This window comes from Coregonus lavaretus (genome assembly GCF_964263955.1).
Source record: "Coregonus lavaretus genome assembly, chromosome: 38".
Lineage (NCBI taxonomy): Eukaryota > Metazoa > Chordata > Actinopteri > Salmoniformes > Salmonidae > Coregonus > Coregonus lavaretus.
Genome location: NC_140025.1, coordinates 18,853,762 through 18,868,131, shown reverse-complemented (window position 1 = coordinate 18,868,131; position 14,370 = coordinate 18,853,762). Strand labels below are relative to the sequence as shown.

The 14,370-nt window shown below is 41.4% G+C and overlaps 1 protein-coding gene across 1 annotated transcript in view; it reads right to left on the bottom strand.

Moving 5' to 3' along the window:
* LOC311112299 (integrin alpha-4-like) overlaps positions 1-14,370 on the bottom strand; it is a 36,556-nt gene that overhangs the window by 16,488 nt on the left and 5,698 nt on the right. Inside the window, exons 12-23 of the mRNA XM_084155352.1 lie at positions 14,027-14,117; positions 13,498-13,543; positions 13,127-13,281; positions 12,878-13,038; positions 11,639-11,791; positions 10,811-10,887; positions 8,617-8,767; positions 8,241-8,339; positions 7,096-7,172; positions 4,617-4,706; positions 4,423-4,504; positions 4,132-4,239 (exon numbers count right to left, since the gene is read on the bottom strand). Of these exons, the coding sequence (XP_084011478.1) occupies positions 4,132-4,239; positions 4,423-4,504; positions 4,617-4,706; positions 7,096-7,172; positions 8,241-8,339; positions 8,617-8,767; positions 10,811-10,887; positions 11,639-11,791; positions 12,878-13,038; positions 13,127-13,281; positions 13,498-13,543; positions 14,027-14,117 (1,290 nt within the window). The remainder of the gene's footprint in view (positions 1-4,131; positions 4,240-4,422; positions 4,505-4,616; positions 4,707-7,095; positions 7,173-8,240; positions 8,340-8,616; positions 8,768-10,810; positions 10,888-11,638; positions 11,792-12,877; positions 13,039-13,126; positions 13,282-13,497; positions 13,544-14,026; positions 14,118-14,370) is intronic.

Genomic DNA, 14,370 nt, shown 5'->3' with positions numbered 1-14,370 from the left:
GGACATTTCTCCAAAAAGTACGATCTTTGTCCCCATGTGCAGTTGCAAACCGTAGTCTGGCTTTTTTATTGGGGTTTTGGAGTAGTGGCTTCTTCCTTGCTTAGCGGCCTTTCAGGTTATGTCGATATAGGACTCGTTTTACTGTGGATATAGATACTTTTGTACTGGTTTCCTCTAGCATCTTCATAAGGTCCTTGTTCTGGGATTGATTTGCACTTTTCGCACCCAAGCACGTTCATCTCTAGGAGACAGAAAGCATTTCCTTCCTGAGCGGTATGACGGCTGCATGGTCCCATGGTGTTTATACTTGCGTACTATTGTTTGTACAGATAAACGTGGTACCTTCAGGTGTTTGGAAATTGCTCCCAAGGATAAACCAGACTTGTGGAGGTCCACAATTTTTTTTCTGAGGTCTTGGCTGATTTCTTTTGATTTTCACATAATGTCAAGCAAAGAGGCACTGAGTTTGAAGGTATGCCTTGAAATACATCCACAGGCAGGGGCGGTGTGTTCATTAGGGCGATATGGGCGACGCACTGCCAAACGGGAAAAGCAAGGGATTTTTTTTCTAATCAATTATATCACGGCAACAGTAGTTATCAGTGTTCTAATCTAGACGTCTGATCTGCCACTAAATGTCCAATCAGGCTAAAGTCGTGCTTCAAATGGCCCCGCCCGTTTTGGGGCGATTTCAGTCAGGTTGAAAATCGCCCAGAAGTCTCTCATAGCCTCTCATGTAAAATCTTTTTTTTTCAAATATCAGAGCTTTCAATACAATCTCTATGGGTTTCTGAGGGCTTGCACTTACGCGCTTTCGTCATACGTAACATAACCATGAACGTAACTAAGAAAAGAGCGGGTAGCAGCGTCAATCAATTCACGTACTACTATCAAGATGGCTAGCGTTCAGTGCAACTCGATTGTCTCTTTGAAAGAAGTTCACATCAAAGACCATTCAAAACGAGCTACTGGAGTGTATGCTAGCGGTCATGAGGGAACATATTGTGGAGGAGGTGAAGTCGGCGAACTTCGTAGCTATCCAAGCTGACGAGACCACAGACGTTTCTACACAGACACAGCTGGTGCTGAGGTACAACCACAAAGTGCAGGAGCGCTTTTTTGAGTTCCTTCCCATCTCGGAATCAACCTCAGTCTCAATCGCCAGTGTGCTTTTGGAGAGACTGAACGGTCTTTTTGCCGACAACGAGAAAGTCAAACTCATTGCGCAAGCTTACGATGGAGCCAGTGTGATGAGGCGAGAGAAGGCTGGTGTGCAGCAAAAGGTACGTGAGCATTTCAAGAATGCCCATTACGTGCATTGCTATGTGCATCAGTTGAATTTTATCATGCAGCAAGCTACTTCTCGCATCAAAAAAGTAACTAGTAAACTAGTCCTCAGCATGGCTGATTTCAATGAGAAAGTCATTGACCGCTTTGCTGCATTGAAAGAGAGAAGAGAACAGTTTCAGTACAAGTAATGTAGCCTCTCTCTCTCTTTGTCCCTCCCTGTCTGTCTCTTTAACACACACACGCCCAAATCAGTTCACAGTTGATGTTGTTTAAAATAGTTATTTTTCATTTTAAAAAAAGTAAAACTTTTTTTTTACAAATCTATACAATTGGCCAGAATATGGTTGTTCATATTTACAAATCTATACAATTGGCCAGAATATGGTTGTTCATTTTTACAAAGCCATACAGATAGCTGTGTTTACCTTTTCTAGAAATTATTTTCAAATTCTGTTTTCAGGCAAAATGTCTATCACTGTTCATTTTCACAAATCTATACAAGAGGGCAGAATATGGAAGTCTATAAAAATTTCCTATTACCAATAACTTGCATCAATGTTTTCAGTAGCCTCTATCAAAAGCTCCTGCTTGCTTGTTGTGAATTATGCTCAGGTGCACATATTTCCAATTCAACCATGAGGCCTTTTTGAAGCAAGTAATGTGTATATCAGTATTGACTTATATGCTGCCCCTGTCTTCATGTTGTTGCTGGACATATCTTTTTTAAAATGTGTGTAGGTCACCTAAATCATCAGAAAAATTGCCCCCCCTGAGAATTTTTTCAGGAGCCGCCACTGTCCACAGGTACACCTCCAAATGACTCAAATGATGTCAATTAGCCTATCAGAAGCTTCTAAAGCCATGACATCATTTTATGAAATTTCCCAAGCTGTTTAAAGGCACAGTCAACTTAGTGTATGTAAACTTCACACCCACTGGAATTGTGATACAGTGAATGATAAGTGAAATAATCTGTCTGTAAACAATTGTCGGAAAAAATACTTGTGTCATGTACAAAGTACATGTCCTAACCGACTTACCAAAACTATATTTTGTTAACAAGAAATTTGTGGAGTGGTTGAAAAACAAGTTTTAATGACTCCAACCTAAGTGTATGTATACTTCCGACTTCAACTGTATTTAGGCAATCCCTAGCTGCTGGGCTGCTCAGTCCTGTGCGTTGTCACCCTGTCCTTGGCCTTGACCAATAATTAATGTTTAACTAAGATCCTAAACCTGAGTGGGGTGTGTTGGGTTGGGGCGCTGCGTGGTTGTGGACCCCTAGGGACAGAACGGGGTGACCCAGCTATATTGTGTGCAAGTAAAAAGAGCTCTACAGTACTATTAGGCCTATGCGATGAAAAAGAAAGTGGGAACTGGGAAGGAACGTGATGGGAGAGAGTTGAGTTATTGACTAGATTGGTGGGGGTTGGGCGTGCAGGCGGCTTGGGCTGGCTGGTCGGTCTGGCTGAAATTTGATGTAAAGGATGTCTTAATAAAGACAATCAAAGTTTTAATTTTTTCTAGAGTTGTTAATTTGTTAGGCTATTGGTTAAAGGTGCAACACAATATTAATTATTGAATTACCTTTGATCTAGTTCAGTCTTATTAATCACTTAAATATTTATTAATGATCTCTTACCTAGCTTGATGACTGTGGGCATTTTTGCTTTCTTTTTGTTCTAAATAGAGACGGTATATTGTATTGTGTAAAAATGCAGGAAATTAGCTTTAGATGACCAAACAAATTCTGGGGGAGGACCCCTAGACCCCTGCCAGGTAATGTTCCTCCCCACTTCTAAACCCAAAGTGGCCCCCTGACATCAGCACTCCACCAGCATTCCGTCAAAAAAACATTGAACATAAATCATGTAGCAGATACTGTATATATGATAGAAAGTAGCCTATATGCTGGATATAAAATGTATGACAATGTAATGAGATGGAAACTTTTCACATCATGCAGGTTTTTTCCGAAATAGCCTAACCTAAAAAGCGCCCAATCGAATAATAAATGTGCTGACATGTTAACAAACAACATATCCTAATATATATGACCTGGCCTCCACAATCCCCAGCCCTCAACCCAATTGAGATGGTTTGGGATGAGTCGGACCGCAGAGTGAAGGAAAAGCAGCCAACAAGTGCTCAGTATATATGGGAACTCCTTCGAAACTGTTGGAAAAGCATTCCAGGTGAAGCTGGTTGAGAGAATGCCAAGAGTGTGCAAAGCTGTCATCAAGGCAAAGGGTGGCTATTTGAAGAATCTTAAATAGAAAACATATTTTGATTTGTTGAACACTATTTTGGTTACTACATGATTCCGTATGTGTTATTTCTTAGTTGTGATGTCTTCACTATTATTCTACAATGTAGAAAATAGGAAAAAATTAAGAAAAACCCTTGAATGAGTAGGTGTGTCCAAACTTTTGACTGGTACTGTAGTTTGCATTATTTTGGTAAGACAGCTGTGTGTATGGCTACATTCACATAGGCTGTTTGTAATAGGGTAATCGCTCGTCTAGACAGCATTGCTGTAGTGTCTGACCATTGTGCTGATCCAGAGAAGCAGAGATAGGCTACAGATTTCAAAAGCACTCAATGATCTCGGAGTCTCTGCATTTTAACTTTATGTTTATTATGGTATAACGTGATTATATAAGCAGAATTCAATATAATTCCAATGCAAGAACCCCCAAAAATGTTGCCCCCTCTGCGATTTCAACTACCCCCTTAGTCACTTTATCCTGGCGCCAGTTCTGCCATATGACTGTCTTTATCTGTACAATTATGTTCTGATTCAGTGTTGCATAACATTAATTGAGCAACGCAAGCACATACCTTTATGTCCAAAATGTTGAGCAGTCTGTATGGATACGGTGCTAAAGCTTTGGGGATATCAATTTCCACTCTTGTGCCGTGAGATATGCTTGGACCAACATTGACAACCTGAGTATGATATTAAAAGATACATGTCTAGATATGAACAATAATACCATAAAGCGCCGTAACTTTACATTAGAGACCTAGCCAGAATTCATGACAATTACATTTTTCTAATAATCCTGTTAAAGAATGCAATTATCTCGCCTGGCCGTGCTGTTATTATAGAAAATCATATAACAACAATACCTTGAAAGTGTAATTGAACCTCTCAGCGGAGCAGCGTGGATCCTCAAAGTCCCCAAACACAAACTCTGTTCGGGATACAAAACTACAGCCACAGAATACAGAATTACAAATACATTGATAAATCAACATTTTATAAGTGTTTATAAAGTAGTATGCTAGAATATTGCACACAATACAGTAATACCATGTCTTACCCGTGGATGCTTAGATTCACTCCATATCTCAATAGCAGAGTAAGATTAACAATATTGTCATGGAGAAGATTTTCATTTTCAAAATTCTCCCTGTGTAGAGAAAGAGATATGTTCAGGTGTAATGTTTTAGGAGGGACTGATTTATTCAATATATATATACACACACACTACCAGTCAAAAGTTTGGACACACCTACTCATTCAAGGGTTTTTCTTTATTTTTACAATTTTTTACATTTTAGAATAATAGTGAAGACATTAAACGATTCTTCAAATAGCCACCCTTTGCCTTGATGACAGCTTTGCACGTATCAAAAGATTATTCAAATAGCCACCCTTTGCCTTGATGACAGCTTTTCACACTCTTGGCATTCTCTCAACCAGCTTCATGAGGTAGTCACCTGGAATGCAAATTAACAGGTGTGCCTTGTTAAAAGTTGTTTTGTGGAATTTCTTTCCTTCTTAATGCGTTTGAGCCAATCAGTTGTGTTGTGACAATGTAGGGGGGGTATACAGAAGACAGCCCTATTTGGTAAAAGACCAAGTCCATATTATGGCAAGAACAGCTCAAATAAGCAAAGAGAAACGACAGTCCATCATTACTTTAAGACATAAAGGTCAGTCAATACGGAACATTTCAAGAACTTTGAAAGTGCAGTCGCAAAAACCATCAAGCGCTATGATGAAACTGGCTCTCATGAGGACCGCAACAGGAATGGAAGACCCAGAATTACTTCTGCTGCAGAGGATAAGTTCATTAGAGTAACCAGCCTCAGAAATTGCAGCCCAAATAAATGCTTCACAGAGTTCAAGTCACACACACATCTCAACATCAACTGTTCAGAGGAGACTGTGTGAATCAGGCCTTCATGGTCAAATTGCTGCAAAGAAACCACTACTAAAGGACACCAATAAGAAGAAGAGACCTGCTTGGGCCAAGAAACACGAGCAATGGACATTAGACCGGTGGAAATGTGTCCTTTGGTCTGGAGTCCAAATTTGAGATTTTTGGTTCCAACCGCCGTGTCTTTGTGAGACGCGATGTGGGTGAACGGATGATCTCCGCATGTCTATTTCCCACCGTAAAGCATGGAGGAGGAGGTGTTATGGTGTGGGGATGCTTTGCTGGTGACACTGTCCGTGATTTATTTCGAATTCAAGGCACACTTAACCAGCATGGGTACCACAGCATTCTACAGCGATACGCCATCCCATTTGTTTTGGGCTTAGTGGGACTATCATTTGTTTTTTAACAGGACAATGACCCAACACACCTCCAGGCTGTGTAAGGGCTATTTTACCAAGAAGGAGAGTGATGGAGTGCTGCATCAGATGACCTGGCCTCTACAATTCTCAGACATCAACCCAATTGAGATGGTTTGGGATGAGTTGGACGGCAGAGTGAAGGAAAAGCAGATAACAAGTGCTCAGCGTATGTGGAAACTCCTTCAAGACTGTTGTAACAGCATTCCAGGTAAAGCTAGTTGAGATAATGCCAAGAGTGTGCAAAGCTGTCATCAAGGCAAAGGGTGGCTATTTGAAGAATATAAAATCAAACACTTTTTGGGTTACTACATGATTCCATATGTGTTATTTCATAGTTTTGATGTCTTCACTATTATGCCACAATGTAGAAAATAGTAAAAATAAAGAAAAAGCCTTGAATATGTAGCTGTGTCCAAACTTTTGACTGGTACTGTATATATATATATATATATATATATATATATATATATATATATATATATATATATATATATATATATTATATATATTTATATATATTACATACATACAATGGGTGAACAAAACATTAAGAACACCTGCTCTTTCTTTGACATAGACTGAGCAGGTGAATCCAGGTGAAAGCTACGATCCCTTATTGATATCACCTGTTAAATCGACTTCAATCAGTGTAGATGAAGAGGAGGAGACATGTTGAGAAGGATTTTTAAGCCTTGAGACAATTGAGACATTGATTGTGTATGTGTGTCATTCAGAGGGTGAATGGGCAAGGCAAAATATTTACGTGCCTTTGAATGGGGTATGGTAGTAGGTGCTAGGCGCACCGGTTTTTGTCAAGAACTGCAATGCTGCTGGGTTTTTCACGCTCAACAGTTTCCCATGTGTATCAAGAATGGTCCACCACCCAAAGGACACCCAGCCAATCCAACCAAAGGTGAAAAGACAACTGTGGGCCAGCATCCCCGTGGAATGCTTTCGACACCTTGTAGAGTCCATGCCCCGACGAATTTAGGCTGTTCTGAGGGCAAAGGGGGGAGGGGGGATTGCAACTCAATATTGGGAAGGTGTTCTTAATGTTTTGTACACTCAGTACAAATGCCCAGATCCACCACATAACACAAAAAAAACAGTTTAAGATTCCAAACAGCTACCTTCGTAGATTTTTTCGTTATCAAGAGGGAAAGCAAGTGAAAACAGGACAGTGTTAAAAAATATAAGAGACAGTAAATGTTTACCGGGTTGCATTGATTATAATGTTCAGGTCACCAGGTTCACTGTCAGGACTGACATCCAGCAGAAAGCTGATATTAACCTTTGAGGGCAAGAGATAGAGACATAATATCATGAGAAATTCTAAATATGTTCTGTCAGATCATGACATTGTTTCACAAAAATACATCAGGGTAGTGTTTAGTAGGCATAGAACAGAAGAAAACAGAGTGAAATGAGGAGATACTAGTCCTTTTCCATTGCAAGATGTTTTGCTATAGTATTCTCTAATGAACACGACCCAGAACCACTTTTGGTGACCCAGGAAGTGTATTTTGATAACAAAACACACACAAGGGAATTAAAAGTAAATGGACTGAAAAACCTTGCAGAAGAGGGCTTAACTCTTTTTGTACTTTCTGTGCAAGCCCAGTGCTGTCAAAAACGTGATTTTTCTGTGTTTTATATATATTTCCACACTATGAGGTTGGAATAACAATGTGAAATTGTGAAAATGATGATAATGTCCTTTTAGTGTATGAGCTGTTTGAAAAGGCTGCATGACATTTCAACCTGTTTTGGTGGGACCTTTTAAAGGGCAATTCCGCCACTTTTCAACCTCATATTCATTATCTCTAGCACCAAACCAGTCTCTACATATGTGAAAACAGCACGCTTCTATGATTTGTGGTTAAAAAGATAAGACGAAAGGTCCCCTGTAGCTCAGTTGGTAGAGCATGGCGCTTGCAACGCCAGGGTTGTGGGTTCGTTTCCCACGGGGGCCAGTATGAAAATGTATTCATTCACTAACTGTAAGTCGCTCTTGATAAGAGCGTCTGCTAAATGACTGAAATATAAATGTAAATGTCCTAAAAAAAATGCTGTGTGACATCGCAGGGTAGGATTAAAAGTAAAAAACACTAACTTCCAAAACCTGCAATGAGTTTTTAGCACAACAGAGGATATTTTCTTGCTCCCCACATCACCGCGAATGTCATGTTTGAAAATCACAGTTTTTAGAATGTTTTACTTTTGATGATGTCATCGGGTAGAACCTTTTTAACTTTACAGTTGTTTCTACAAAACATAGAAGTGTGCCGTTTTCACATATGTTGACACAGATAATGAAAATGAAGTTGAAAAGCGGTGGAGTTGCCCTTTAAGTACATACTTTGGCCAAGGCGTTGAGAAACAAATTTCCCACGCTGCAATCCAGCCCGACACTTGTCTTCTCTTCCTCTGCGATTTTACAGCTCACATATTTCTCCTCCTGCAATGACATGTGCCACATTCAGTTAGACCCATTCAGTTTGCAATATGCCCCATGTGCATGAGCCAAGAGCCCTCTGTATCAAAGGGATAGTTCAAAACGCATCATGATCACAGTTTTGCTCTGTACTGAAAGGGATCTTAAAAACTTGACTGCTGACATACACAATTTTAGGGTTTGTATCAATAGTGGACTAATAAACAACATTTCAGTTTGACAGTAGATAAGACATCGGTGGTAGGTGTAAGGTTGTGTTAGCAGCTAGCAGTGCTCCTACAGCGTCCAACACTTTGATGAAGTAGAGATTGCTGGGGTATCTCAGGTGAAGCATGGGGAGGAAGGCAGCGTCGCCAGCATTGGACAGTGTAACGTTCAGTAGAATGGTCTTCCCCTCCCCCAGAGCAACGTATGGCATGTCTCTGTGTGTCCTGAGAAGGAGTGAGAGAGAGAGAGAGTTATAAAGTGAGATAAAGAGAGAAAGATAATCAAAGTTCTTACAATTAGACCTCAGAGTCCAGCTGTGGTTTTGTCTGACTGAGTAACAGTTACTAGCACATACAGTAAAGAGCAATCAAGACATGTAGAGGGTGACAAACCTCATGGCTCTGACCGAAAGATGCAGGGCAGAGATGAGAGAGGAGGGAAGGAAAGAGATACACATGCACGCACCCACATATACAGTGAGGGAAAAAAGTATTTGATCCCCTGCTGATTTTGTACGTTTTCCCACTGACAAAGACATGATCAGTCTATAATTTTAGTGGTAGGTTTATTTGAACAGTGAGAGACAGAAAACAACAACAAAAATCCAGAAAAACGCATGTCAAAAATGTTATAAATTGATATGCATTTTAATGAGGGAAATAAGTATTTGACTCCTCTGCAAAACATGACTTAGTACTTGGTGGCAAAACCCTTGTTGGCAATCACAGAGGTCAGATGTTTCTTGTAGTTGGCCACCAGGTTTGCACAATCTCAGGAGGGATTTTGTCCCACTCCTCTTTGCAGATCTTCTCCAAGTCATTAAGGTTTCGAGGCTGACGTTTGGCAACTCAAACCTTCAGCTCCCTCCACATATTTTCTATGGGATTATGGTCTGGAGACTGGCTAGGCCACTCCAGGACCTTAATGTGCTTCTTCTTGAGCCACTCCTTTGTTGCCTTGGCCGTGTATTTTGGGTCATTGTCATGCTGGAATACCCATCCACGACCCATTTTCAATGCCCTGGCTGAGGGAAGGAGGTTCTCACCCAAGATTTGATGGTACATGGCCCCGTCCATCGTCCCTTTGATGCTGTGAAGTTGTCCTGTCCCCTTAGCAGAAAAACACTCCCAAAGCATAATGTTTCCACCTCCATGTTTGATGGTGGGGATGCTGTTCTTGGGGTCATAGGCAGCATTCCTCCTCCTCCAAACACGGCGAGTTGAGTTGATGCCAAAGACCTCGATTTTGGTCTCATCTGACCACACTTTCACCCAGTTCTCCTCTGAATCATTCAGATGTTCATTGGCATACTTCAGACGGGCCTGTATATGTGCTTTCTTGAGCAGGGGGACCTTGCGGGCACTGCAGGATTTCAGTCCTTCACGGCGTAGTGTGTTACCAATTGTTTTCTTGGTGACTATGGTCCCAGCTGCCTTGAGATCATTGACAAGATCCACCCGTGTAGTTCTGGGCTGATTCCTCACCGTTCTCATGATCATTGCAACTCCACGAGGTGAGATCTTGCATGAAGCCCCAGGCTGAGGGAGATTGACAGTTCTTTTGTGTTTCTTCCATTTGCGAATAATCGCACCAACTGTTGTCACCTTCTCACCAAGCTGCTTGGCGATGGTCTTGTAGCCCATTCCAGCCTTGTGTAGGTCTACAATCTTGTCCCTGACATCCTTGGAGAGCTCTTTGGTCTTGGCCATGGTGGAGAGTTTGGAATCTGATTGATTGATTGCTTCTGTGTACAAGTGTCTTTTATACAGGTAACAAGCTGAGATTAGGAGCACTCCCTTTAAGAGTGTGCTCCTAATCTCAGCTCGTTACCTGTATAAAAGACACCTGGGAGCCAGAAATCTTTCTGATTGAGAGGGGTCAAATACTTATTTCCCTCATTAAAATGCAAATCAATTTATAAAATTTTGACATGCGTTTTTCTGGATTTTTTTGTTGTTATTCTGTCTCTCACTGTTCAAATAAACCTACCATTAAAATTATAGACTGATAATTTCTTTGTCAGTGGGTAAACGTACAAAATCAGCAGGGGATCAAATACTTTTTTCCCCTCACTGTACATAATATAATATATAACCTACTACCATTTTCATGCACTCATTATCAATAGATAGCCCCTATTTTCCCTGTATTCACAGCATGAAATGATTCCTAACCGTGCTCGCCAGATTAAATTCACAGAGTGAAATGAAACAAGTAAATTCAAGAGTAAAGATTAAGATAGATGATCTGAGGGAGGAGGAGCTCACCTCGGTAGCAGCAGCTGTGCAGACACTTGCAGATTGGTGGAACAGTTGGCCCAGGCACAGTACCTGGTGAATACAGTCTGTGGGACGCTGTTACCTTTAGTGAGTTAATTTACTACTTCCTCTTCAGGTGCAAAGCACAATGCAAGAATCACTACTAAATAGTGCCGGAAATGTACATGTTAGAAATGTGGTGAAAATAAAATAATCACACCATTTTTGTGAGGAGTGCATTTTTTGTTCCTATATACATTTAAAATGTATTTGAAACTAATTTCACATACCATGGAACATGTTAGAATTGCCAATGGAATTTGTTAATCTTGTGTGAAATTTCCAGTAGAGAAGGCTGAAAACCCACCCACCCTCGCACAAAATGACACATATACTATACACATACCAGTGCCATATCATGCCCAACTTGGAACAACCAGGATACTAAACGATGAATCATGCATTAACTACATACTACACAGTACAATAATATAGCACACCACTGGTTGGCCCTGTTTGAATATTTTGAAAATAAATCCCATCCTTCAAGTACAGTCCATATCTGAATTGACCCATTGTCAAGTCCTGCTCTCCTTAGCTACTGTTGTAACCAGGACAACATTTTCCCAGGAAGACCAATCTCCCATTCAAACCAATGGAGAAAACCACTCAATGCACCACAATCTTTGACAATGGGTTAATTGGGTGACAATCCTGCTTTCCCCTGTCCAATCACGTATGATCTTTGATTATCTTAAGGAAACATAGAATAAAGGAATGGTTTATTTCAAAGTATTTGAACAGGGCCCCTAGTCTTTGAACTCCACCTTAACCTACCTTGTTGGTCAGTAAGTTGCTGTACTCCCCTCCCCTCTTGAGCACAGGCCTGAGAGGGGGAAAGCTCCTGGAGTTGCCCCTCACCACATTGTGCTCCCCCAGCTCATACCGTAGCTCAAAGTGGATGGGGGTGAAGATGTCCCGAACATCTCTCTGGAAAGGGGAGGAAGGGGAAGGAACAAGACTTAGTCAAAGCTACTGTACTGTAGCTATATTCACCACTGTTTTCAGGTGGATTGCAATTAAGTAATGGGTAAGCTGTTTCTTCTCTTTGGCATACTATGAGCAACATTTTTGTCATGTAAAACAGCACAGATACCTAAAAAACACGAACTTGAAAAATTTTTTTTTTTTTTTTTTTTGTCATTTAGCAGACGCTCTTATCCAGAGCGACTTACAGTTAGTGAATGCATACATGTTTTTTTTTTTATACTGGCCCCCCGTGGGAAACGAACCCACATCCCTGCCGGCCAAACCCTCCCCTACCTTGGACCAATTGTGCGCCGCCCATGGGTCTCCCGGTCGCGGCCGGCTGCGACAGAGCCTGGACTCGAACCAAGACCTCTAGTGGCACAGCTAGCACTGCGATGCAGTGCCTTAGACCACTGCGCCACTCGGGAGTCAATTTAACATTGTAATAATGTGACATGCACGGATGCATACAATACAAAACTGGAGTCATAGTATTTGGAACTTGCATCGAATAATATGCCTTCCCTTCTATTTGAAATGGTATTGATATTATTTGACATGTGCATACTACAGGTGAAAGTTCAATGTACATGGTTTCACTGTGCTGGTTCCTTTTTCAAGTTTTGGTTTTCAAGAAGGAAGCTGTGGTATGTTCAAGACCTGGGTATCATGATCTCTCCCATGCACACTGACCTCCAGAAGCCTCTTTTAGGAGAACCTGTTTTAGTCTCGTTTTGAATCAACCTTTTAACACCCTGAACATACTATATGTGATACACCACATGTTGTCAACATCACCTCCACTTCTACGGACACACCACACACACACATGCACACACATTCTGACTAGCAGATGTAGGCCTACTTTTAAAAAAAATCCACATTCTTGATATTAATAGCAATATCAGAAATATTTGATTGATTTGACACAAACACATCTACTGAAGCAGAACCTCTCTGGGGCAGAGATCACACTACTACACCTCTCCATCAAACTCTGTCCCCCCATTCCCTGCCCTTGTCACCTCCAGCCCCCAGTCCACTCACCCTCAGAAAGGCCAGGTGGGTAACACAGGTCATATGGCCATGCCTGGTCTTGATCCTGCCTGCTGTGGCATTTGATAACGCTGTGCCGTTGGTGGTGAAGAAGAATCTGGACTGGAGCCCCTCTTTGTGCTTGACGTCAGCCGTCAGGTTGTATAGCATTTCTGCATGTGGGACACAGTTATGGGATAATCATATGTGTGATGTGGTGTGGTGTGGTGTGTTAGGGTGGAGTGGGGTGTGGTGTCTCACCGATGAGCCCAGAGACATTTCGTGCGTGCAACTGGAAGCACACAGTGGTGTTGAGGCAAACGGCAGGCTGGCTGTTCTCTGTACACAGGGCATAGGTGCGGTTCACACTACGAGGAAGAAGTACCGTCGCCTCCACCACAACAACCGCCCGCGTCCTACCACCCAGAGACGGAAACACGCGTAACACAAACACACACACGCACACACACACGCACACACAGACAATACATACACCCACAAAACATACACACACACATACACACACACAAAATGAAGGGGAATCTCAAAAAAATATTATATTCTTCAGACTCTCAAGTCCAGATTGTTAAGCTGTGTCTTCTGTCGTGAATGCAGGTGCGCTCTTACTGTACCTCAGAACAACGGCAGAGTCGGACAGAAAGGCTCCCACGGCCACATCTGTGGACAGATATTGGGAGAGGAAATGTTACCTTACTACCAGTTTGTCTTACAAGGTTACACTGTAATCTTTAACAGTATATGAATATTAAATATGAATTAAAAAGTAATGTGGTTTGTTTGACAGAAGGAAAATGTAGGCTATATCAATATGAATGAATAGGTTAACTGAGAAATAGATTGAATGATAGGTAGAGAGAGATAGAGAGAGAAAGAGAGAGAAAGAGAGAGAAAGAGAGAGAAAGAGAGAGAAAGAGAGAGAAAGAGAGATAGATAGAGGAAGGAAGGAAGGAAGGAAGGAAGGAAGGAAGGAAGGAAGGAAGGAAGGAAGGAAGGAAGGAAGGAAGGAAGGAAGGAAGGAAGGAAGGAAGGAAGGAAGGAAGGAAGGAAGGAAGGAAGGAAGGAAGGAAGGAAGGAAGGAAGGAAGGAAGGAAGGAAGGAAGGAAGGAAGGAAAGGGTTGTTGGGGGATGGGAGTGTCTTACCTGGGTAACCGTTTTCATCAACATCAATGCCCCCAGAAACAGACTGGCCAAACATCTTGAAGGCACTACCCAAAGCAGACCCAGCAATCCTCTGTTTAAATGGAGAGAATTAATAACATTTCTTGTGAGTTGGAAAGATCGAAGCACCATTATCATTGTTTCTTCCATTATACATTGTCTCGTCACCGATAGTGATGTACTCATACTGGATGTGTGATTGAACAAACCAACAAGCTTTACAGTAGTACTGTAACACACAAGCTGAGTAAAAAACTGTTTTAGGGAATTCAGTCAGAACTAATATTTCCAGCAGTTAAACTCACTCTTAGAAAAAAGGGTTCCAA